Here is a 25,671-nt window from a genome sequence, read left to right on the forward strand (position 1 = left end):
AGCTTCTTCCAGAGCCACAGAGGGAGAAACAGCACACCTGTTACCTGTAAATGTTAACCCAGGTGGTAATCGGCCTAATGCCTGGTACCCTTGGGAAGCCCAGGATACTTCCAGAGCCACAGAGGGAGAAACGGCACACCGGTTTCCTGTAATAAATGTTGCGCTGGTTGCTCTTCACTTCAAGGTTCTTTTATCCTCCTCAATTCCTCAGCCAACCAGAACTGAAGTCCTAGAAGCCAGAAGGTCTGCGTCTCAGGAAAGGCAGGTGTAAGGAAGACCTACAGGATGTCTTGATAGGGTCAGCGCTTCTTGGTGTAGGTCACAAGACCTAGTAGTACTACTAGTACTGCCACAATGAAAAACCCATGGATGGATGTCTGCCACCCCAATAGAGGACGATATCCTGCCCTCCTAGACTGCTATGTTTCACCCAGCAGGCCAGGCCAGCCTCCACATCCAGGGTTGCTCGGAGATACCATGTCATCAGCATTGGGCAGGATGTCACTTCTGAGGACTATTTTGTTCCTGCTCACCCTGCATCCACATCACCACACAGGGTTTGGATAGAAGCCGGATACTTGAAACACCAACTGCATATGGCAATGTCTAGGACTGAGGCCACTGGACAACCAGGCCACAGGCTTCTCTGAAGCAGGGGACTTGCTGCGACAGAGGGCCCTGGACTTTTGGATCCAGAATACTTAGCAGCTGAGACTCAAGAATAAGATGACTTCAGGACACGGCATTCGCTATGATACAGGACAGTCATCCTGGGCATAATGATATTTTTCAGGTCCACACGCAATAAAAACATTACGAAAAAAAAAGTCTTGCAGACGAGTAGCCTTGTCAGACCTGGCTTCCTCTGCTTGGCAGGCACCACTCTTGGGTCCACTCTCATCAGTAACTCTTGTGAATGGCTCTCTCATATCAGGGGAGACTTTGGGCCATCTGCTCAATCCTACGAGTAGCAGCAGATCAGCTCACTTTCCCTGAGGACACTGTGGGCTGCACAATTTTTTTCTCTTTATCCAATATTTTCTTTTTAGAATGTTTTGGAGCAGACTGTGTTGCCTGAAGAATATTCCTATTATCAGTCTTTTCAGGCTCAGTTTTATAGTCCTCAGTTCTGAGAAGAGAAAGATACTGGTGGAGCAGGTCTGGAGAGCCCCACCTTAAACACTCCTTGTTCTGGATTCTCTTTGTTCTTTCAACTTTTGTAGGAGCTTTTTTTTCCTTGTATTTTTTGGGCTTTCCGTTTGTCACTCATAACCACTTTCTCTGGCTACTACCAGATTGTAGACCAGGATGGACACTCAAGTAGGGCTGGAACCTGGAGTCAGGAGCTGGTGCTGAGGATATGGAGGGCTTCTGTTTACCGGCTCACTCAGCCTTCCCTCCAGATTCCTCCCCTCCAAAAGGTGGGGAGCAATCCTGGGGGCTTCACCCTAATCATGTAGATACCTAATCTGGTAGACTGTTGTTACACATTATACTCCATTTGGTAAGCTGAAATACATTTTTTTTTCCCTGTGGATACCTTCTCCTGAGTTTTGGAACATGCCAGAGAGAAATCCAAGCATGCTATTAGTCATATGCTACAATGCTTTGCCATCCTTGGCTTACCTAGCCAAATTAAAACACATAATGGCCCATGCCTGCTGTGTGGGACAATAATCTGTACCCTGTCACTTGTATTTTAAATAAACACTGATTGGCCAGTAGCCAGGCAGGAAGTAGAGGCGGGGCAACGAGAATTCTGGGAAGAGGGAAGTGTCAGTCTGCAGTCATCACCCAGACAGAGGAAGCAAGATGTGACTGCCTCACCAAAAAAGGTACCAAGCCACATGGCTAACACAGACAAGAATTATGGGCTAATATAAGTTATAAGAGTTAATAAAAAGCCTAAGCTAATAGGCCAATCAATTTATGATTAATGTAGATCCTGTGTGCTTCTTTGGGACTTTATGGCTGTGGGACCTAGTGGGACAGAAAACTCGGTCAACACATGCTTTATAGGTAAGGCCTTTATAGACTTTCTACAAACCTGTAAAATTTCTCATTCCACTGGCATTCCATATAATCTAAGGGGACAGGCCATCATGGAAGGGTACAATCAAACCTCAAGTCTCAACTAAAAAAGGAAAAAGGGAGTCCCTGTCCCAACATGATCAATTGAGAAAGGCATTATTCACCCTAAATATTCTAAATTTCTCTAGAAAAGATAAATATCTGTCTCCTTTTCAAAAACATTGATCTTCATCAGTTACCTATAGTTCTGTCTGGGTCAAATGGAGGGACCCCTTGACTGGAGTCTGAAGAGGACCAGACCCACTCCTCAATGCAGGAAGAGGGTTTGGATGTGTCTTCCTTCAAAATGAAAAGAGGCCCATCTGGGTGCCGGCTAGAGATCTTATTTACCCCAAGATGATAATGATGATGTTCCTAGGAAATGTTCCACCCCTGAGGAGAGCCTTTCTGCTTCTTCCCCAGAAACAATCGAAGATATGGATGCCGTCGCTTACCCTGATGAGACCTGGAGAAGAGATTGCGAAACCTCCAGACAACCCCATGTGGATGAGCTTTCATGGATTCTTACCCTGTTTCCTTCCCCTGCTCGGATCCTTCCTTTTCCTTTTTCTTCTTACTATTGGGCCTTGTGTGTTCAATAAGATCACACAATTTATCTACCAAAGATTGGAGGTTGTTGAATTACATCAGGTCGAGGTATACTATCATAGGCTGGCCACTCAGGAGTCTGAGGCCCTCATATGACTCTATGACTGTTAATCCTCATATAAATGCCCCTTCTCCACCCTCTACTTGACCAGTGATGGGTAAGATCTCAGACAGGCTGGGTCAACAACCTAAGGCAGTTCATGGAGAGGGTTTTTCATAAATGAGGTACATAGTACTCAGTGATTGGTAAGATCTCCATATGGGAGATGACCTAAGACAGGTCATCCATGTCTTCCACTGTCATGACAAAAACAAAAGGGGAAGGTGTTGGGCTGCATGAGGCCCAGTGTAATTCCTGAGCCTAATTTGATTTGGTGTGAAGCCTAGTGTAACTTCCTGAGCCTAGCTAGAGTTTGGAGACCTGTCTCTAGCTACCTTACCTAGACCCGCCTCCACCCAGCCACTGCTAGCGTGGCAAAATATTACTGGCCCTTGCTCCTTACTCTGCCTTCATCCATCCCAACCCTATATAAGTACCTGCTTGATACCATTAACTGCTTTGACAGACTCTAGACTCAGTGAGTGCATTTCTCCCTGAAGACGGGGTGGGGTGGGGATACACACACACACACACACACACACACACACAACAGGACACCATGTCAGAGTCTTCACACTCGCCATCCCGCTCAGCCCCAGGGAGAGTCCAGCAGGTCTGGTTCTGCCCCGGCTCTCTCTGCCAGAGAACCACGCAGGCCACATAACAAGATCCTGAATCAAAGAAGAGTGAGGAGTTTGGGGGAAAAGGGTTGGTAATTGGAATAGGAGATGCTTTCAGCATTCAGTAAGCAGATTCCGTCTGTCTCAAGCTTAGGAAACTGCACTTTTGATTCAGCAGATTCTCTGAGGGGTTTGAAAGATGACTGGCCAATCAATGATTAACAGCCTTGCAAGTTCAATTCCCACACCCACATGGAGACTGTAACAACCATTTGTAACTGAAAGGTCAAGGACCCGACTCCCTTTTCTTGATTTTACAGATACCAAGCATTGCACCCAGCGTGCATACATACATGCTGACAAAACATTCACATATTTTAAAACATGATTTAGTTTTAATAAAATTAAAACAAAAACCTGTGAGCTGAGTTCTTAAATAAACAAACTGTCCTCAGGAAATGGGAACATAAGTTTCCTCATCCTTATCATGAGCACAACTTTAGAAATGACGATTCAGCAGCTTGGGGGCCAGGAGACGCCAGGATGCCCCAGAGACTCAGGAAGCAGTAGTCTTCCATCTAGAGTCCGCAGGCTGCAGCCAGGCTCTCTCCTGACAAGGACAGGTGCCCTACCCATGTGGGTGCTGCCTAAAGGAACCACTTCCCTGCTTTTGTTTGACACATTGCTGGGGCTGGCACCCAGAGCCCTGCACGCCAGGCAAGCACTGTGCTACTAAAGTCCCAGCACACACCAAAGCAAGCTTTAAACCAAGTGCAGTGAGGAACCCACCCCTCACGATCCTCAGTCCAGCAGGCTGAGGCAGGAGGATCTGCTGTGCGAAAACCTGCCTGACACACGCAGAGGCTTGGATTCCAGCCCAGCACTGCAGGAAAGGGAAAGAAAGCAGACTTTCACAGCCTCCATGAGGACTCCAGCCCAACCGCCCCAGCTCCGCAGTCTATGAAGACTGCTAACTTCCCCATTCCTGAGCCTGCACCACTCCAGATGGAGTGCTTTTCAGATATCAACACATTTTCAAATTTTCTGCAAAACAACAAAACTGCCTAAATCCCCAGCCACTCAAATAACCACTTTTTAATTCAGTCTGTTCATTTGTTTTTTTTGCTAACTACCTTTGAAATTTCTGTTTGTTCTAATCACAAAGTATTCAAACACCCACAATAATAGAAAAGAGCTGTGGATGGTGACATTTGCCTATAATCTCAGCACTTGGGAGACTGAGATAAAACATTTTCAGGTATGGTGGTGGCAGCAGCTTTTAATCCCAGCACTCGGGAGGCAGAGGCAGGTGGATCTCTGTGAGTTCGAGGCCAGCCTGGTCTACAGAGAAAATTCCAGGACAAGCTCCAAAGCTACACAGAGAAACTCCATCTAGAAAAACAAAACCTAAAGGCCACGTATGGTTGCACGCACCTTTAATCCCAGCACTCTGGCGGCAGTGGCAGGCAAAGAAATTCCTGTGAGTTCAAAGCCAACCTAATCTACATAGAGTTTAAGGTTAGCAAAAGTTATAGAGAGATGCTGTGCTTTGGGTTTTGTTTGGTTGGTTTTGATTTTTTGAGGCAGGGTTTCTCTGTGTAGTCCTAGCTGTCCTGGAACATGCTCTATAGACCAGGCTAAACTTCAAACTCACAGAGATCCACCTGCCTCTGCCTCGCATGTGCTGGGATTAAAGGCATGTCGTCACCATCGCCTGGCTGTGTTTTTGTTTTTAAAGTATTGCTCAGCTGTGCTTTCTTTTATAAAGTAACAAAATGAGAGATTAACACTTCATCACTCTCTTCGACTACCACCTCTACGGGACAGGTCTCTCACAGGTTGGCCTAGTCTATTTTATACAGTAGAGTCAGAGCCCGGTTCTAACCTCTTCCTTAATCTTGAAGCTCACAGGTCACACACAATGGATACAGCCCGTCCCTTCCAAAAATCCTGTCATGCAGCTATGGCCCACTGCTCACTCATTCCATGCCTGCTGGGCATCTGGGTGGTTCCACTGCCAATCTATGACACATGGCACTGCTGAGAACGTTCCAGAACATGGCTTTTTATGGACATATGTTGCATGCACTTCTGTTGGGTACATAACACAGGCGTGAGTGTATGTGCTGGATTACAGCACTTGCATATGCTCAGCTTAGTAAATATTTCCAGTTTTCCTAAGTGACTCAGCCAATCTACACCCCCTCAAGCAACAGGCCCAGCTGCCTTCCACTTGGGCCAATGCTCAGTATTTTCTGTCTTCTTTTCCTCAGTCTGAAAGACATACACCTCTTTCAAAACTTAGAACCAACTAATTTACAGTCTTTTCTTTACTGAGGATTGAACCCAGGGGCTCACATGGTAGGCTAATGCCCTACCACTGAGTCACACCCCAGCCCCTCACTGGGGGATTCTAGGCAGGGGCTCTACCACTGAGCCACACCCCAGCCCCTCACTGGGGGATTCTAGGAAGGGCCTCTACCACTGAGTCACACCCCAGCCCCTCACTGGGGGATTCTAGGCAGGTGCTCTACCACTGAGCCACACCCCAGCCCCTCACTGGGGGATTCTAGGCAGGTGCTCTACCACTGAGTCACACCCCAGCCCCTCACTGGGGGATTCTAGGCAGGTGCTCTACCACTGAGTCACACCCCAGCCCCTCACTGGGGAATTCTAGGTAGGTGCTCTACCACTGAGCCACACCCAGCCCCTCACTGGGGATTCTAGGTAGGTGCTCTACCACTGAGCCACACCCCAGCCCCTCACTGGGGGACTCTAGGTAGGTGCTCTACCACTGAGCCACACCCCAGCCCCTCACTGGGGGATTCTAGGCAGGTGCTCTACTATTGAGTCACACTGCAAGCTTTCATTTTACTTTTTGTTTTCAGACAGGGTTACACTTACAAGCTGCCCACACAGGCATAGAACTTTCAAGCCTTCTATATCAACTCTTGAGTAGCTAGGAGCCAACACCATCATGTCCACAGGCAGTGCATGCTCTACTCCACCTGTCAGTGAAGACGCGAATTCTCATAGCAGGAGGTCACAGCTGAGGGAGCACCGCTGAGCTTCATTTTTAGCAAAGCCCACCCACCGCTCTCTGCTACTATAAAAGACATAACCACCCTCAAATACAACCCATTCTGCTGTGATTTCACTCAGTTCTTAGGATCAACTCTAGGGAAATACAAACTTGTTTTTCTGCCAGTGGGCTTTTACAGGCCACAGGACCGATGCCAGATCGAGAAGAACATCCTCATGGAGGGACCAAGTACTCCCTGAAACACAGTGGGGGAGAAAGGAAACAAACCTCATCATGTTAAAATGAAGAAAACCAGGTTGGGATATGGACCAGTGGGTTAGAATGCTTGCCTGGTATGAATGAAACCCTGGGTTCCATGCCCAGCACCCCTCCAAAAGGATAAGGTGGTCACAACTGCAATCCCAGCACTCCACCACCCAGCTATCCAGCAGATGGAGGCTGGGAGATCGGGAGTTCCAGTCCAGCCTGGGCTCCTAAAAAGGCCGTCTCAAAAAAGGAAAAAGAAGCAAAAGGAAAAGAACAGCAAGTGGAAAATTAAAAAGTAAAGGGACAGAGGGAAAAAGAAAAAAGGAAGAAAAGAAACCATGAGTATAGCTTCCTCACTCAGGATGCCAGGCAGTCCCCAAGGAGAACAGGTCCTAAACAAGGCTTCCTCAAGTCCACTGCCACTACCCCCCACCACACACACACAATGTTCTTTTCGCTCTACAGTCAAAAAACACTCTCTGCAGCTCCCTAGTTCCCTCCAACTCAGCAGCCTCACCCCTGCACCTGGCCTGAGGCCTTGGCACTGGCTTTCTCCTCTACTCAGAAGGTTCCCCCATCCACCCACATACTAGACCAACTTCCTATCCTCCTCAGCTTCCTGGCAGTAAGCGTTGCTTTCTCTGTGACATTTTTATTGGTGACAACTATGGTTTGCAACATCAAGGTTGTCCCAGGACAGCACCCCCTGGCTTTGATTCTCTCTAGCACATCCTAAGGTATATTTTTGGTTACATCTCCTGACTCCTGTGTGGTTCTCATATGAACACCAGCTCTGCAAGATGGAGGTCTGCGTTCACTGTGTTCAGTAACTATCCCAAGGATGGAGAATAGTGCCAGGGGCTGGAGATGTGGCTTCATGGATAAAGCACTTACCACATGAGGGTGGGGACATGAATTCAGATCCCCAGAACACAGAAATGCTAAGTGGGCACAAACGCCAGCCACCATAACCCCCATGTTTAGGAGTTAAAAACAGTTCCCCAGAGTAACCTGGCTAGCTAGACTAGCCAAATCAATGAATTATTTGATCCTAATACTGAAATGGGGTGTGGTGAGGACAACCAACTATAGAGGTAGTTCAGTCAATGAAGCGCTTCTTGCTCAAGAATGAGGACTTGAGCCGGGCGGTGGTGGCGCACGCCTTTAATCCCAGCACTCGGGAGGCAGAGGCAGGTGGATCTCTGAGTTCGAGGCCAGCCTGGTCTACAAGAGCTAGTTCCAGGACAGGTTCTAGAAACTACAGGGAAACCCTGTCTCGAAAAAACAAAAACAAAAACAAAAAACAAAAAAAAGAATGAGGACTTGAATTTGATCGCCAGCACTGAGGGGAAAATGGCAGGTGTGGTAGTACATGCTGAAGAAGCCCAGGGGGGAGAATTTCTGCTTGATGGCCAGTCTAGCACATTGGGTGATCTCTGTGCCAGAGAGACCATATCTCAAGATAAATAAATAAATAAATAAATAAATAAATAAGTGTGTGACACTTGAGAAACAACACCTGGTATATATCTGCACATATACACAAACAAGTGTACCTGCACACACATGCACAAATACACACAAGCACATGCACATGGTCCTGCATACACAAGCAGGTATTCACAAATGAACAATATTTTAAATTGATTTTTATGTGTGTATTTGTCTGCATGTATATTTGTGCACCACATAGACACATGTACGCAGTGCCCAAGGAGGTCAGAAGAGGTGTCAGATACCCTAGAACTAGAGCTACAGACTTGCTAGCTGCCATGTGGGTTCTAGGAACCCAACTCCAGTACCCTGGAAGAGTAGCCAGTGCTCTTAACCACTGAGCCATCTCTCTAGCCACAACACAATAATGTGTGTGTGTGTGTGTGTGTGTTTTAATTAAAAGAGAAAAATATGCTGGATGATGCTGGTGCATGCCTTTAATCCCAGCACTCGGGAGGCAGAGGCAGGTGGATCTCTGAGTTCGAGGCCAGCCTGGTCTACAAGAGCTAGATCCAGGACAGGCTCTAGAAACTACAGGGAAACCCTGTCTCAAAAAACCAAGAGAGAGAGAGAGAGAGAGAGAGAGAGAGAGAGAGAGAGGAGAGAGAGAGGAGAGAGAGGAGAGAGAGAGTGGAGAGGAGAGAGAGAGATGAGAAGAGGAGAGAGATGCGAGGAGAGCGAGAGAGAGAGATGAGAGAAATATGCCCAGTTCACAGCAGATGATTAATTAACACCTGCTGGATGAATGCATACAAAGTAATAAACTCAAGCACGAAAGTTACATAACTCAGCAAAAAGTAGAACCTTGTGTTACCATGGTAACAACGGCACATCCAACACCAGGCAAATCTCATTTAGGGCCTTGCAAGAGATGGAAACTGTCTCGGTGAGAAACCACCACAACAAAGACGATCAGCAGGCAGACACAACAGTGGTGAACCCTGAGACAACGCATCATGCTGGCGGGATCCTTCCTCTGCACCATGAATCCCTGCGCTCTGCTCTATCCATTTGGTTCAACCCCTTATCCATTTTGCTAAAAGAGCATAAAGAAGAACCCTGATGAGTAATGCTGGAGTGTGCCACATAGCTAAGTTACACGAGAGCAGAGCCACATGTCCCCAGCAGGGCCTAAATGACCCTACTTGGGAGGACAGTATCAGCAAACCTGTGATTGCTGCCATAGATCGGGCTTATTAGCTGCAGAGATTGGTACCAAATCCTGCCACACTCAGTTCAAATACTACTCCAAGAAGGAAGTGCTTCATCTACGCATCCCCCTTCACCCTTCACAGCTCTCAACATTAGCTAAGTCTTTTTGGTTTTTTGGCTTTTTTTTTTTTTAGAAAGGAAGTGGAAACAGTCTAACCTCAAACTCCCTAAGTAGTCAAGAATGGAAAATTCTAATCCTCCACTCCATGGTGCTGACACACTACAGGTGTGAGTAATGCGCGCTGAATGGAAGCCAAGGCCTTACACTAACTAGCAAGCACCCAAACCATCTAAGCCCCATCCCCGCCAAGTCTCCTTCTTGAGTCCTCCTTGTCTGTGTCGCTCACAGCTCTCCCCCAAATCCAACTATGTGGGGCTCTTTGACTCCCCAAGACTACCATACATGAAAACCATCACAGCATATGCTCCCAGAAAGAACTTACAGCAATCAGCACCCAGCCAGAGCCCTCCCCTCAACCGCACACAGTAGGAAACAGATCACAAGGGCTGCGGGGATAGCGCAGTCAGTGAAGTGTTTTGCCACAAGCGTAAAGACCCAAGTTCAATCCCCCAAAACCCACATTTAAAAAAAGCGCCTGGTGTGGTTGGATATACCTATAATCCCAGCACTGAGAGGCAGAGCCAGGAGGATCCCTGGGGCTTGATGCCAGATAGCTGAGCTCCAATCAGGAGATCTCCAGATTTAGTGAGACCCTGCCTCAAAAATCAGGTGAAGAGTAATTGTAGAAGACACCCACTGTCACCTCTGACCCCCATGCCCATGCACACATGCACGCACATACACAATGCTGGGTGTGGTGGTTGATTGCATAACACTTAGGAGGCAAAGGATCTGAGTTTGAGGCTAGCCTCGTCTAAGGATTGAGTTCCAGGACAGCCAGTGTTACACAGAGAAACCCTGCCTCAAAAACAAAAACAGGATCACAGCTGAGTGTGTCAGTTTACATCCACGACACCAGCAACTGGAAAGTGAAAGGAAAAAGATCTCAGTTCAAGGCCAACCTGCGACACTTTCTAGAAAAGGCAATAAAAAGGGACCTGTTTTAGTTAGCATTCTACTGCTACAACAAAACACCCATGACCAAAAAACAAGTTGGTGATTTGAAAGGGTTTATATGGCTTTACACTTCGGCATTGCTGTTCATCACTGAAGGAAGTCAGGACAGGAACTCAAACAGGGCAGGGACCTGGAGGCAGGAGCTGATGCAGAGCCCATGGAGGGGTGCTGCTTCCTGGCTTGCTTCCCATTGCTTGCTCAGGCCCACCTTCTATAGAACCCAGAACCAACAGCTCAGGGGACGTCACCACCCACCATGGGCGGGGCCCTCCACCACCCACCATGGGCTGGGCCCTCCCCTCCCCCATCAACCACTAATTAAGAAATGCCTTAAAGTTGTATATTATCGAGGCTTTCCCTCAACTGAGGCTCCTTCTTCTCTGATGACTCTAGCTTGGGTCAAGTCGACACAAACCCAGTCAGTACAGGACCACAGATGTAAATACTAAGAACTATAAAGGGGGCTGAGAGACGGCTCAGGGATTAAGACTCTCCTAGAAGACCTGGGTTCAATTCTCAGCACCCACATGATGGCTAAGACCCATTGGTAACTCCAGTTCCAGGGTATACAGCTCCCCTTTTCTGGCCTCCTGTGGGCACTGGCACACATGAGGTGCGTGTACACGGTGCAGAGATATACAAGAAGGCAAAACACCCATACACATGACTTTTTTTAAAAAAAATTCTATCTTAAAAAAAGTAAGCCAACTATATATAGCCACTAAAACTACCAAGTTTTTGAAGAAGCAAATTTTCCCAGCCTAGGCTAGGCAAAGTTTGGTAGTTCATGCCTTTAATCACATCACTCCAGAGGAGGAGTCAGGCAGATCTCTGAGCTCAAGGCCAGCCTAGCCTACATAGAAGACCTTCACTAAAAATTCAGGTTCACTAAGAATAGTTCAGAAGAAAAAGAATCTTTAAAAATTAAATGAATTTTGTCTGAGTGTGTTCTTGGATTCGATTTGCCATTATGTTATTTAGTATTTCGGCATTAATGTCATGAGAGAGATTGGTCTGTAATTCTCTTTCTTAGACATGTCTTTGTGTGGTTAGGCTAGTAGTGGTAATTGTAGCTTTGTAAAAAGAGTTTGGTAATGTTCCTTCTGTTTCTATTAGTTAGAACCATTTAGGAGTATTGCTATTAGTTCTTTGAAAATCTTGTAGAATCTGAGCTGAAAGTGGTCCATTTACACAATGGAGTACTACACAATGAAAAAAATGACATCCTGAAATTTGCAGGTAAATGGATGGATCTAGAAAACATCATATTGAGTGGGGTAACCCAGATCCAGAAAGACAAATATAATACATACTCACTTATAAGTAGCTTTTAAACATAAAGCAAAGAAAAGTCAGCCTACAATTCACAATCCCCAGATAACCTAGACAACTATGAGGACCCAAAGAGAGACATACGTGGATCTAATCTACATGGGAAGTAGAAAAAAGACAAGATTTCCTGAGTAAATTGGGGAGCATGGGAAGCATGGGGATCATGGAGAAGGTAGAAGAAGTGGGGAGGAAGAAGTGGATCGGAGTAAAACTATATAGCTCAGTAAAAACAATTTTAAAAAAATAAGGAATCCTTCCCCCCCCCAAGAAGTTTTGAAAGTTTGAGAAGTGTTTGATGTTCATTAAGCAACTAGAATAATTCATGAAGTCATAGGTCTTCTCTTGACTTATAATTTGATTTTCAGTATTTTTTAAATTATCAGTTATATTTGCATCTAAACTGCTAAAACTTAAAGCAACAATCTATTCTGGAGCAATCAAACGTGTTTCATAATAAGTCTACAAATAAAAATAAATTTTATATAATACCATATAGTTCAGAAAAGATTTGTATGGCTTTTCTACATACAAACTTTCTACATACAAGTAGTTTATGTACTTTTTGTCTTTTTAAAATTAGATTTATTAAAACTAAATGAAAACTAAAATCTTTAAATTTTAAATTTAAAATCTTTAAAAACTAAAATCTTTAAAAACTAAATGGCCCCCAACGTTGGGCAAATTATGTAATCTGAGACTGCACATTGGTTTCCCAGATGCCCAGACCCAAATAATCACACAAAAAGTATTAATTACAACACTCTTTGGCCAATGGTTTAGGCGTATTCCTAGTTAGCTCTTACATCTTAAATTAACCCATTTCTCTTAATCTGTGTATCACCAGGAGGCTGTGGCCTACCGGTAAAGTTCTGGTGACTTTCTCCTTCAGCAACACATGACATCCGTCTCCCTGCATTTCAGTTTTAGTTTTCGCCCATTTCTATTAATCTATGTATTACCACGTGACCATGGCATTAGCTTATTTTCTGCATGTCTTCTTCCTGGGCAGCTGGCTTGCATTTGTTTGACTCTGCCTACTCTCTCTCTATAGCTCTGTTCGGATTCCCACCTGGCTTTACTCTGCTAAGTCATTGGCCAAAGCAGCTTCTTATTAACCAATGGTAATAAAACACATTTACAGAATACAGAGGGGAATCCCACATCACCAAACAGTAAGTGGTGCCAGCCAAAATGGCTCAGCAGGCAAAGAAGTCACCAAACATAACAACCTCAGTTCCTGGGACCCCCATGGTAGGAGAGAACTGACTACCTAAGGTAGTCCTTCCTGTGCATGTGGCGTCTCTCTCCTTCCCTCCCAGGCCCCACATGCATGCACGCACACTAGTGTGTGCAGGCAAGCACACTAACACACAAAGGCATGCATTTTGTTGTTGTTTCTGGAGACAGGGTTTCTTTGCTGTCCTAGAACTGTAGACCAAGTTGGCCTGGAACTCAGAGATCTCCCTGACTCTGCCTCCCAAGTGCTGGGATTAAAGGTATGTGCCACCACTATCACCTAGCAAGGATAAATATAATTTAAAAAATTAAAAAACAAACCAGTCGCCGGGCGGTGGTGGCGCACGCCTTTAATCCCAGCACTCAGGAGGCAGAGGCAGGGAGATCTCTGAGTTCCAGGCCAGCCTGGTCTACAAGAGCTAGTTCCAGGACAGGCTCTATGAAGACTACAGGGAAACCCTGTCCTGAAAAAACAAAACAAAACAAAAAAAAAAAAACAGTCAAGCTGCAGTCATGAATGGTGGCTCACACCATTAACCTCAGCATTAGAGGCTGAGGCAGGAATATCAGGAGTTCCAGGCCAGCCTGGGCTACACAGTGAGACCCCTATCTCAAACCAGGCTGGAGAGGAACTCGGCTGTTAAAAAGGTGAGGCATACAAGCAAAAGAAGGAACAAAGAAGAAGTAAGCTATTACCGCAGCTCCAAGGGAATCCCAACTGACTACAAAGTTTCCCGAGACCTGCTTATGAAATGTGGAGTGGGCTGGCCATAGCGTGCATCCTTTAATCCCAATTAGGATGCAGAGGCAGGGAGATCTCTGGTGATTTTCCAGGCCAGCCTGGTCTACATGGTAAAACCTTGTTTCAAAAAAAAGTAGGGAGACCACCTGGTCTACAAGAGCTAGTTTCAGGACAGGCTCCAAAGCCACAGAGAAACCCTGTCTCGAAAAAACCAAAAAAAAAAAAAAAAAAAAAAAAAAAAAAAAAAGTAGGAACCCACACAAGCACTGGAGAACACACATATGTGCAGGCACGCACACCACACACACACACACACACACACACACACACCACACAAAGAAAGATGAGAGTGAGTCACTTCCAGGCTGGTCGTACAAGCACACAGACCACAAGGGGGAAAAATCTCCCAGGCCTGCCTCGGATATGATGAAACACATGCGCTGGGCTGGAAACACCACTCCAGTGAGTTCTTGAAACTCAAATCACAAGGAGGAAGCACGCCTAGGCAAAGGATCCTGGATCCTGCTACCCCCATGAACCAAAGACTGCTTTCTTTTTGTCTGACATGGACATGCTAGCTCTAACTTCCATAGATAGCCCAGATAACCTTGAAACTCCTCAGTGCCAGGCAGCACCACTGCCACGCCTTGGCCATATGGTGCTGGGGATAGAACCCGGGTCCTTGTGCATGCTAAGCAAGCCAAGCGTTCTCCCAGCTGAGCCGCATCCCCAGCGCTACCACCCATCTGCTTCTAAAGAACCTATCAAACTTCAATCTCATCTTGGAACCACTCACCCACTGACATCCTTCCAGAGTTTGCCAGTTTGGGAATGAATCTTGGAAGAACTGATACACTGTGAGTTCAAAGTTCCAGAAAGTCTCCTTGTCTTTCTCTACTTCTCCATTCAATCTGTTCTCAGTTTGCTGGAGGGTTGTTTTTTGGGTTTTTTTTTTAATTTGGTTTTTTGTTTGTTTTTGTTTTTCAAGACAGGGTCTCTCTGTAACTCTGGAGCCTGTCCTGGAACTTGCTCTATAGACCAGGTTGGCCTGTAACTCACAGAGAGACCCGCCTGCCTCGGCATCCCGAGTGCTGGGATCAAAGCATGTGCCACCACCTGGCTTTCTTTCTTTCTTTTTTAACCCTCTTCCTAGTCTGGATGATGAACTCTGAAAGTCACTCAGGTTCTCTGACACAAAAGTGAAAACATTCTAAAAACATCTCGGAACCAATCGCGTCCTAATGAAGGCTACTGAGCTACCACAGTGGAGCTAGGCATGGTGGCACAAGCCTATAATCCCAGCATGTGGAGGCTGAGACAGGAGATCCAGAGTTCAAAGCCAGCCTGGGCTACGGTGACAGCCTGTCTCAGAAAGGAACAGGGAAGGCATGGAGGGAAGTGCTGGTTTTGTGCTCTGGTGGTAGAGGGCTTGCCTAGCATTCTGGGTACCATCCCCAGCACTGCACAAACCAGGCATAGTGAAGCCTATCTGTATTTTCAGGTGGAAGCAGAAGGATGGGTCAGGAATCCAAGGTGACCCTTGACTACACAGTAAATTCAAAGCCAGTCTGGGCTACATAAGTCCCTATCTCAAAAAGGAAAAAATAAATAATAAACCAAAAAGCTAGGTGCTCCTAGAGAATGCCCAGCAGGCACTGAGAATGTAATTAGCCAAGCGCCACAAGACCAAATCCATTTACAGAAGCTTTATTGATCTGTGGTAGAAACATGAAAGCTAAGACTAGGGCCCCTGCCTTCCACTGCTGGAGGCGCAGACAGCCTAAGAAAACAGTTAACCAGAATAGGAAGGCACTAGAAATCCACACAGCAAATTAGGAACTGGGAATATGTTACAGAAAAGGGGAACTACTGAGTCAGATCCTCCCAACAACACCCACCCACAATCGACACCAAGTGTGGAGACTGGATTTTCCATACAAGGGTGCTGTCATCTGACACTCAGATACCCTGAAACTCCAAGAAAGCTAACCAGAGCTAAGTCAGGGACGTGGTGAACGTAATTCATTGTGGGGAACTTGGGTCAGTGCCTCCCAGAATTCAGGAAGGGTGTGCTTGCTGTGGAGAGGGCAGCCAGCCAAAAACTCACAACGAGGTCCTGCTGAGCACCCGCCTCCATGCCCTGTGTCCTGCTGGCCAGGGGCACGCTGGGCCTAAGCTGGAGCCAACAGCCTAGACTAGCACCCACTCCATTGGGTGCTCTTTCAATGTGCCATTCATCATGTTAGAGAAGAGAATTCTGCTCTGAGGACAGGGGTGCATCACAACCTGGGTTTAGGCAGTATATGGAATGACAGTCCTAGCCACCATCCCCCATTAGGAGCAGGTGGGGGAGATCCCAGTCTTTCCCATGAGGCACTAGTCAGTGAGTTCAGGGCAGATTAAGGAAGTCACAAAAGTGGAGTACAGGACACCAGTCCATGTCCATGGCAGTCAGGAAAGGGAGTATCCACCCCCCTTAATAGAGCGAGGCACCTGCTGTGACTCCACTTCACCACAGACCATCCTACACTGCCATTTCCTCAGCTGCAAGGGACTGCAGTGAGGCTTAAACTGTCCAACAGAGACCCACCAGGAGCACCTGCAGCCCTTAGAAAGCCATTTACACTCCTGAGCACTCAAAACCCTCTTCCCTGGCTCCCCAAAGCAGTATAGTAAACCCAAACAGTGCATGGAACCTGTGGTGGTTAGAATGAGAATGGTTCCCATAGGCTCTTATGTTTGATGGTCCCAGCTGGCAGAACTATTTGGGAAGGACCAGGAGGTGTGGCTTTGTTAGAGGAGGTGTGTCACAGAGCAGGAGGATGCTTTGAGGTTTCAAAGACTTCACTATTCTGTGTGTGCATTGTGTCCATGTGTCTGTTTATCTGTATGTCCATGTCTGTTTATGTGTGTTGTCCTTGCCTCCTACTTGTGATCAAGATGTGAACTCTCAGCTGGGCGGTGGTGATGAACACCTTTAATAGCAGCATTCAGGAGGCAGAAGCAGGTGGATGTCTGTGAGTTCAAGGCCAGCCTGGTCTACAAGAGCTAGTTCTAGGACAGCTAGGACTGTTTTACAGAGAAACCCTGTCTTGAAAAAAACAAACAAACAAAAAGATGTGAGCTCTCAGCTATTCCTGCTACCATACCATATCTCTGCTCCGCCATCATGGACTCTAACCCTCTGGAAACAATAAGCACAATTAAATGTTCTTTTTGTAAACTGCCATGGTCATGGGTATTTTGTCATAGCAATGAATAAGTGGCTAAGACAGCACCCCAGCCTTGCCCTCTCTTCTGCCTCTGCTCTGCAGTCCTCAACTCCCATCCAGTTTCAGCCTAAGGAGCCCAGCTCTCCCATCTCACAGATCACCTGCCTCTGCCTCCCTAGTTCTGAGATTAAGGGTGTGAGCCACCACACACTTTAGAGTAGCACGGTACTCCATTCTGAGCTACCAACACTATGCCACTGAATGGAACATCTCAAAAACGACTTCACAGTTGAGTTCAGGCTGGAACTCAGTTGATATAGCACACACTTGGCACACAGTACACTCTTGGTTACAGCAACACAAAATCCAACCGTGTGGTACTTGCCTCTGATCCCGAAACTTGGGAAGTGGAGGCAAGAGGATCAGAAGATCAAATCATCCTGGTTACACAATGGTTTCAAGGCCAGTCTGGGCTACATAAACCCCTATCTCCACCAAATAAAAACTAAAGATAGCTGAGCAGTGGTGGCGCACGCCTTTAATCCCAGAACTTGGGAGGCAGAGGCAGACGGACCTCTGTGAGTTCGAGACCAGCAACCCTGTCTTGGGGAAAAAAAAAGATAAAATTTTAAAAACCTACTTAGCAGTACAGCAAAATATCAGCAGAAAGAAAGAGACTGTGAAAGTATATATCCTGGACACAGTGAGGACAACTTCATAAGCTGCACCGGAAGCAAGGAACTGCGGGAGGATGCTGCAGCCAAGCCAAGCGCTGAGGGACTGGAGTCTCTGGAAAATGTCTGTGCTGGCGGTTCTCTGCGCTTATGCAACATCTCCTCAAAGCGCCAATTCCCATACAGCATTAAGTGTTACTGGGTTCTGATTACAACTCATCCCCAGGACTCCAGCAGTCAACACTTCCCAGGCACAAACCAGGCTTGGAAGATTGTCGGTAATGACATAATTGTAGGGATGGGGAGGAGGCTGGTTGGTAGAGAGTTTGCCTAGCATGCAGGATGTCCTGGCTCCTGTGTCTAACACCATATAAACCAGGAGCCAGGCTGGTGCATGCCAGCCATGTATTCAGGAAGTAGAAGCAAAGCAAGAGGATCAGAAATTTAATGATATTCTCAGCTACATGGTGAGTTTTGAGGCCAACCTGAACTACATGACTTTGTCTCAATAAATAAATAAATAAATAAATATTTAAAAACCTTAATTGTATTATCTCCAGAGAATCCACCAGACAACAACTTTCTCTGGTCCCTATGCAGCTTCCTCAGTTAGCAAACCTCACAAAGCCACTCAAAAACACTCCTAGGAGCTAAATGACCCCTACGAAAACCCACACTGAAGAAGCAGCAAAATGCCTTCCACAACCTGTGGACACAAACAGCACCAGCTGAGCTGGGGGTGGGGGGTGCAAGCCTGTCCCAGCTACTTGGGAAGCTGAGGCAGGAGGAGGACTGCAAGTTTGCAACTAGTTACACCAAGCTGAGCTTCACACCAGCCTGGGCAAAGTAAAGAGACCCTATCTCAAAAGAAAAAGCAAACAGAGGGGATGGGAAGATGGCTCAGCTGGGAAAGCCGTGCCATGCAATATGGGAACTTAAGTTTGAAGCCCATCCAGCACCAAGTAAGAAAACAAGCTGGTGTAGCCATGCGTGCCTACAATTCCAGTACCAGGAAGGTAGAGACAAGAAGATCCCTGGAGCTAGCAGATAGCCAGCCCCACTGACTCACCCCGCTCCAGGTTCGGTGAGAGACTGTCTCAAAAAGTAAGGTAGAGAGGGGCACCTTTAATTCCAGGAGAAGAAGCAGGTGGACCTCTATGAATCTGAGGTCAGCCTTGTCTACATACTAAGTTCCAGGCCAGCCAAGGTTACAAAGTGAGACCTGCCTAGAACAAACAAAAAAGGGGAAAACCCACAAAGACACCCAAAACACTGACCTCCAAGCATGTGCACCCACACCTTTGCACAGGCATACACATAAACATTCAAATGTATATACATACACGGACACATTCAAAGAACAAAATACAAAAAGACAGTTCGCAGCTCACTCAGAATTAGTACCCTTGCCCAGCATGCATGACGTGGTGTGTTCAGTCTCCAGGACAGGGCAGGGGCTCAGCTGGTGGAATGCTACTCATCTAGCATGTATGAGGCCTTGAGTTCCATGCCCAGCACTACAACACCAGGTATGATGGTGCATGCCTATAACCCCAGCACTTGGGAGGTAGATGTAAGAGGATCCACAGTACAAGGCCAACCTTGGCTACAAAACAAGGCTGAGATCAGTCTAGGCTATATAAATCAGCCTAAAATCAAAATAAAACCACTAACAAGTCTGGGTGTGATCCTCCAAGAGCTAAGACCATCATTTGCCTCCAAACACACTCCCAGAACCACACCTGCCTTAATTCGGGTTCTAATTCAGTGTGATTCTGTAAAGAGAACTGGAAAGTCCGGTGTCAGAAGGCCACATAGCTTCTCAGGTCTAATCCCACTTACAGCTCCTAGCAGTGCCCACATCACCTTTCCTGTGGGCTCTGCCCATCGCCCTGGCACACAGCACAGCAAAACATGTCTTGTTTGTGCTTCATTTTTCTCAGGAAACAAAAAAAAAAAAAAAAACACGAAAACAGAATTCCCCTGCTCGGAATACATCACTTTCTTGCTAACCACAAATTCTGACAAAGTTTGTTCTACATAATAGAGACCCAGTTACTTCCTCTTTCTTCAGATTGACACATTTTACCTTGCAGTGTGAGTGTGTGTGTGTGTGTATGTGTGTGTGTGTGTGTGTGTGTGCGCGCGCTAAAGCATGGTCTCATATAGTCTAGGCTTCGCTTCTAACTAGATGAAGACTAGCCTTGAATTTAAGATCCTCCTGCCTCCACCTCTCCAGTACTGGGATTACAAGTGTGCACCATTACACCCAGTTTATTCGGTACTGGGAACTGGACACAGGGCTTCATGCAAGCACTCTTCCAATTGAGCTATATCCCTAGCCAGGAGAGAACAAAGACAAATTGGGGGACAGGCGAGAGAGGGTAGCAGAATGGGTAAAACTGAGCAAAGTACAATGGATAAATACTTATAGAAATGTTACTAGGAACTCCATTATTCTGTATGTCAATTAAAACAACTAATAATAATTTTTTTTTAAAAAAAGTCCAGGGCTGAGATGGCTCAGATGTTAAGAGAACTGACTGCTGTTCCGGAGGTCCTGAGTTCAATTCCCAGCAACCACATGATGGCTCACACCCATCTATAATGAGATCTGGTGCCCAGAACACTATATACATAATAAATAAATTTAAAAAAAAAAAGTCCAGGGCTGGAGAGATGGCTCAATAGTTAAAGAACAGTTGCTGTTCCAGAGGACCCAGGTTCAGTTCCCAGCACCCACGGGGTAGCTCACAACCACCTGTAACTCCACTTCCAGGGGATCCAATGCCCTCTTCTGACTTCAAGCACCAGACAAGCATGTAGAAAATATATATAAGCACAGAAAAATACACACATAAAATTAAATAAACTTAAAAAGATTTTTAAAACATAAATTATCAAACTAAAATACAGTGCTGTCTTTTAAGAGACATATGATAATATACAGTCTGCTTCAAACATCTAGGTCCCTCCTGTATATCAGGTGTCATTCTGGGTGCTGAGACGTGACGAAAAATAAGCTTCTACCCACCTCAAGTCCTCAGATCAGTGTGTAAAACAGGAAGATGGATGCTCTTAATGTGAGCAGCCATTTCAGGGGTGATTTAACCACACTCAACTACACACATCCGAGGTGACAGCTCAGTGAGCTGCGACAAGTGCAAATACCCAGAAGCAAGGAACTGAGGGCCAGGGAGTGTGAGCTCAGGCAGGGCAGCAAACAGCAAAGGCCAGGGGACCTGACCACAGAGAACAGGAGGATAGCTGCTGACTGGAATGTATGGAATGCCATCCAAAGGAGTCTGCTAGCACAATGGAGACCAGACTCCCCTGGATCTCCTGGACTAAAGTCGCAAGGATTGCATGAAGCAGGGCCTAGACACACAGCAGCAATGTACATAGTTTGTTTGTACATATATGCTCTCTCTCTCTCCACACACACTCACACTCTAAGATCATACGATGAAGCAGGCATACCACACTGGCCAACAGTCCTGAAATGAGATCCCAGGCTGCATCAACACATACCCAATAGCTTCAATGATTCTGATTATTTTTTTTTGTTTTGTTTTTTTGTTTTTGTTTTTTCGAGACAGGGTTTCTCTGTAGCTTTGCAGGAGCCTGTCCTGGAACTAGCTCTTGTAAACCAGGCTGGCCTCGAACTCACAGAGATCCGCCTGCCTCTGCCTCCCGAGTGCTGGGATTAAAGGCGTGCGCCACCACCGCCCGGCTGATTCTGATTATTATTTCCACATTGCTGAGGATGGAATCAAGTCCTTGTGCATACTAAGCAAGTGTTCATCCATTGAGCCACATCCCCAGCCCCATTAGGTTTTCCTTTCTTTCTGTTTTTAATTTTATGTGTTTGCATGTTTTACCTGCATATGCATGTGTATGTGCAACATGTGCATGTGTGTAGAGCCAAAAGAGGGTACTGAATCTCCTAAAACTGGAGTTACAGACTGTTAAGTTGCCATATGGGTGCTGGGAACCAAACCAGGGATCCTCTGGAAGAGCAGCAAGTGCTCTTAGCTGCTGAGCCAGTTCTCTAGCTTTTAAATGTATGGGTATTTTACCCGTATGTCTATGTACCATATGCATGTTATTCCCAAAAATGCCAGAAGAGTGTTGGAGCTCTTGGAACTAGAGCTACAGACAACTGTAAGGAGCCATGTGGGTGCCTGTAACAGAACCCGGGTCCTCTCCAGCCCCCACTTTTTTGTTGGTGGTGGTTTTGCAAGACAGGGTTTCTCTGTGTAACCTTGGCTGTCTTGGAAATCACTCTGTAGACCAGACCGGCCTCAAATTCACAAACATCTGCTTGCTTCTGCCTCTGGAGTGCTGGGATTAATTAAAGGTGCATGCTGCCACCACCACCCAGCTCCTACTTTTTAAATGTATATTAATGTTCTTATTTGTTGGGAAGAGTGAGACAGGGTCTTGTTATATAGCCTTGGCTGGCCTGGAGTTTGCTAAGTAGACTCAGGCTGGCCTCAGACTCCACCGCCTCTGTCTCCCAGGTTCTGGGATTAAAGGTGTGGACCACCACTGCCCAAGTAAATAAAACAGCCTTAATTTCCCCATCCACCACATATGGGAATCAAACACAGGCCATCCAGGCTTGACGGTAAGTCCCTTTGCTGGCTGAGTCATTGCTGCAGCCCTCCATCAATCAAAAACAAACTGTACAAGCCCTAGGATATGGCAATTCCACTCCTAGGATATCTTCTGGTGATGGGCAGGATATAAGACTACAAAGATGTCTACGTCCTAAACCCAGAACCTGTGACCTTGTTACTTTCACTCAGCAAAAAGGGAATTAGGATTTCAGTGAAATTCAAGGTTGTTCATCAGCTGATGCGAACATAAGGAGATGATAAATCCTGATTTTCTGGGTGGCATCCCCCCATTCACAGGGGTCCTTAAAAGTGGAAATGAACAAAAAGAGAGCCAGACAAGGCAACAAGAGAGACCTGGCTCAGGTCTGGGAAAAGGAAACCATCAGCCTAGGGATGTGGCCACTTTTATAAACTATGAAGGCGGGCAGATGAACACTCCCTCACGGCCCCTGAAGGCTGTGAAAGCCAGAGAAACTTGCTTTGGACCAATGACTTCTGGTGTGTGGTGGCTTGTACCTACAATCTCAGCATTCAAGAGACAAGGCAGGAGGACAGGAAGACCATGGGTTTGAGGCCAGGCTGAGCTACCTACACAGCCGACCCTATCTAAAAAATAAATAAATAAGGATGGATGGATGTGGTGGCCTTTATGGATGGATAGCTTTAATCCCTGCAACCAGGAGGCAAAGGCTGGAAGACCTCTGTGAGTTCAAGACCAGCCCAGTCAACATAGTAGATTCAGTTGTTTTGTTCTGGGAGACAGTTTATTTGTTTAATAGTCCTAGCTGTCCTGGAACACACTTTATAGACCAGGCTGGCCTCAAAGTCACAGAAATCCACCTGCCTCTGCCTTCCCAGCGCTGGGATTAAAAGCATGTGCCACCACTACCTGACTTGTAAATTCAGTTCTCAGGAAGGGCAATCTCCTACAGGATGTGCACAGTTTACCCTTCAAATAAACAATAATGGACGATGTGCTGAAAACTACAATGGACACATTTTGCCCCCAGCAATTCCAAACCACACAAACACGAAACTATCACAGTCCCTGCATGAGCACTACCGGCAGCTCTCAAGTGAAGACAGAAGACAGAAAAGGAAATCTGTTATGTGCCCAAAAGCCACACTACTTATTCCTTTGAGGTATCAAAAGCCAGCCAACTGTAAAGGTGTGTGCTCGTAGGCAAATGACGAAGAGGACGAGGCAGGAGGAGTGAAGTCAAAATCAACTCAGCCTACTGCCTCTGAAGTCAAATCCATCCTCAGGACCAGGTCAGAGGGCTCAGTGGCTAAGGGCATTTACCACACAAGCCCAATCACCTAAGTCCAGTTCCCAGAACCCAAGTAAAAGTGGGGAGAACTGACTCCAAAGGTGTCCTCTGGCTGGCATACCTGTGCCATGCCACAGTGTCCACATACAGGGCATACACACAATAATAAATTTTCCAAAGAGTTTTTCTCAACGGTGTTCTGATTTCAACCCACCTGGCCAAAGTCTCCAAGATACTTCAAGTAAGTTTCTCCCAGAAGATAAGATTTTCTTCACCACTTAACCAGATTGGTATCAAGTTTCACATAAGAAGCAATGACAGGCGAGGTTCCACCAGAATTAAAAACCCATTTTTCAACTTACACAGCTGCCAGGATTGCCTATATAGTGTGAAGGGCTACATGGTTATGGCTAATGTACAAGTCACACCACTGCCCAAGGGAGTTAAACTATCTATTAAAAAGTCATACAAAACCAGGCTGTGGTGGCACATGCCTTTAACCCCAGCACTCAGGAGGCAGAGGCAGCCGGATCTCTGTGAGTTCAAGGCTAGCCTGGTCTACAGAGTGAGTTCCAGGACAACTAGGGCTATTACACAGAGAAACCCTGTCTCAAAAACTCAAAAAAAAAAAAAAATTCCAGGCAAAATCATTCCTAATGTCAGCCATTAGCTGAGTTCTGCATGAATCAATACAGAAGATCCCAAATTTGCCAAGGGATCTCTGATCCTTCAAAGTTGTTACAAGACACCAGTAGCTGCTTCAAGAGTCAGGCAGGGGCTCAGAGGTTAACAGCACACACTGCTCTTGCAGAGGACTGGCCTATGGGTCTCAGCAGTCATGCTGGGTAGCTCACAAGAATGTGTAACTTTGGGTTCTCCGGGATCCAACACTTCTGTCCTCCAAGGGTACAGGTGTCCCCACCCACAGGCAGAGTTAACAATAATAAAAATAAGTAACATTTTTAAAGGCAGAAGTAGGCCCTAGATCAAACAGTCTCACATTCTCAAGGCACCCTGGTATACATACATAGTATCCTTCAACATACAACCTCAAGAATACAATGTTTTCGGCCCTTGCCTTTAATCCCAGCACTCCAGAGGCAGAGAGGAGGAACTGAGTTCCAGAACAGCAAAAATTAAAACCCTGTCTCGGATTTAAAAAAAAAAAAAATTCAATGTTTTACCCAACAAGACCCTAAGACCGTAGACCAACTCCTAGGAGAGTTCCTAGACACTCTCCATCCACCAAAGGCGTCCATTCATATTCTCCCTCCCCTGGAGTAAAAGCTACTACCCCAAACCTTTCGTCCCTAGAGAAGAACCTGTCTTTCCACCAATGCTCTAGATGGCCATGCTCAGTATGACACCTGGCCAGACCTGGCTGAAATACATCAGGCCTACTTCCAACCTTGCGCCACTGGCCACATGGATGCGTCCCCACATCCCACAAAGCCGGGGACCCCAGGAAAAGTCTATACCAAAGATACATCCCTTTCCCTGGGCATGGTCACATAACATAAACCACTCTCTGGACGAGCGTTCGCAAGGTGGGATCAGAGAAGATCCAGGTGCAACTCCACACGACCGCGCGATAACCGAGAGCTAGAGAGCAGCGTCCCTGGAAGCAGCGGGAAGATGCTAGCCCCAGGATGTCCCCCACCCCCCAGACAGGTTAGGCGAGGTGTCGCGCAGACAGGTGGTCCCCGACAGAGAGGTGCCGGGCTTTCCACCCCGCCGCGTGCCTTACCTGTCGCCGGCGGATCCGCCTCCTCGTCAGCCTCCGCCTCAGCTGCCGCAGCGACTGCCGCCGAGGGCAGCGGGTCCATCGCACGGCCAGTCATGTGAGCCCGCGCGCCCACGTGACTTCCTCCCGCGCCCGCCGGCCAGCCCCGCCCACGCCAGCTCTTGTCCGGCGCAGCCACGCCCATCCCAACATCGCCACGCCCCTCCGCGAGCCCCTAGCGTTAAAGCCACGCCCCTGTCCACGGGAGACGCCCAAACCACGTGGCCTCGGCCTGGGCTGCGTTGCGCAGCTAGGGTCCAAGCCGCCGAGCGCCACGGCCCACGGGCGCGCACCCACCTCGCAGCTCTCAGCCGGCGGCCGTCACTG

General features: G+C 46.8%; 1 protein-coding gene across 1 annotated transcript in view; it reads right to left on the reverse strand.

Annotated features, from left to right (window-relative positions):
- Positions 1-25,425, reverse strand: part of Snx8 (sorting nexin 8) — a 57,948-nt gene extending 32,523 nt beyond the window's left edge. Inside the window, 1 exon segment of the mRNA XM_038346669.2 lies at positions 25,309-25,425. Coding sequence (XP_038202597.1) covers positions 25,309-25,402 — 94 coding nt within the window. The 5' untranslated portion in view covers positions 25,403-25,425.
- Between the last annotated feature and the right edge of the window lie 246 nt (positions 25,426-25,671).

The sequence above is a fragment of the Arvicola amphibius genome, chromosome 10, assembly GCF_903992535.2.
Source record: "Arvicola amphibius chromosome 10, mArvAmp1.2, whole genome shotgun sequence".
Taxonomy (NCBI): Eukaryota; Metazoa; Chordata; class Mammalia; order Rodentia; family Cricetidae; genus Arvicola; species Arvicola amphibius.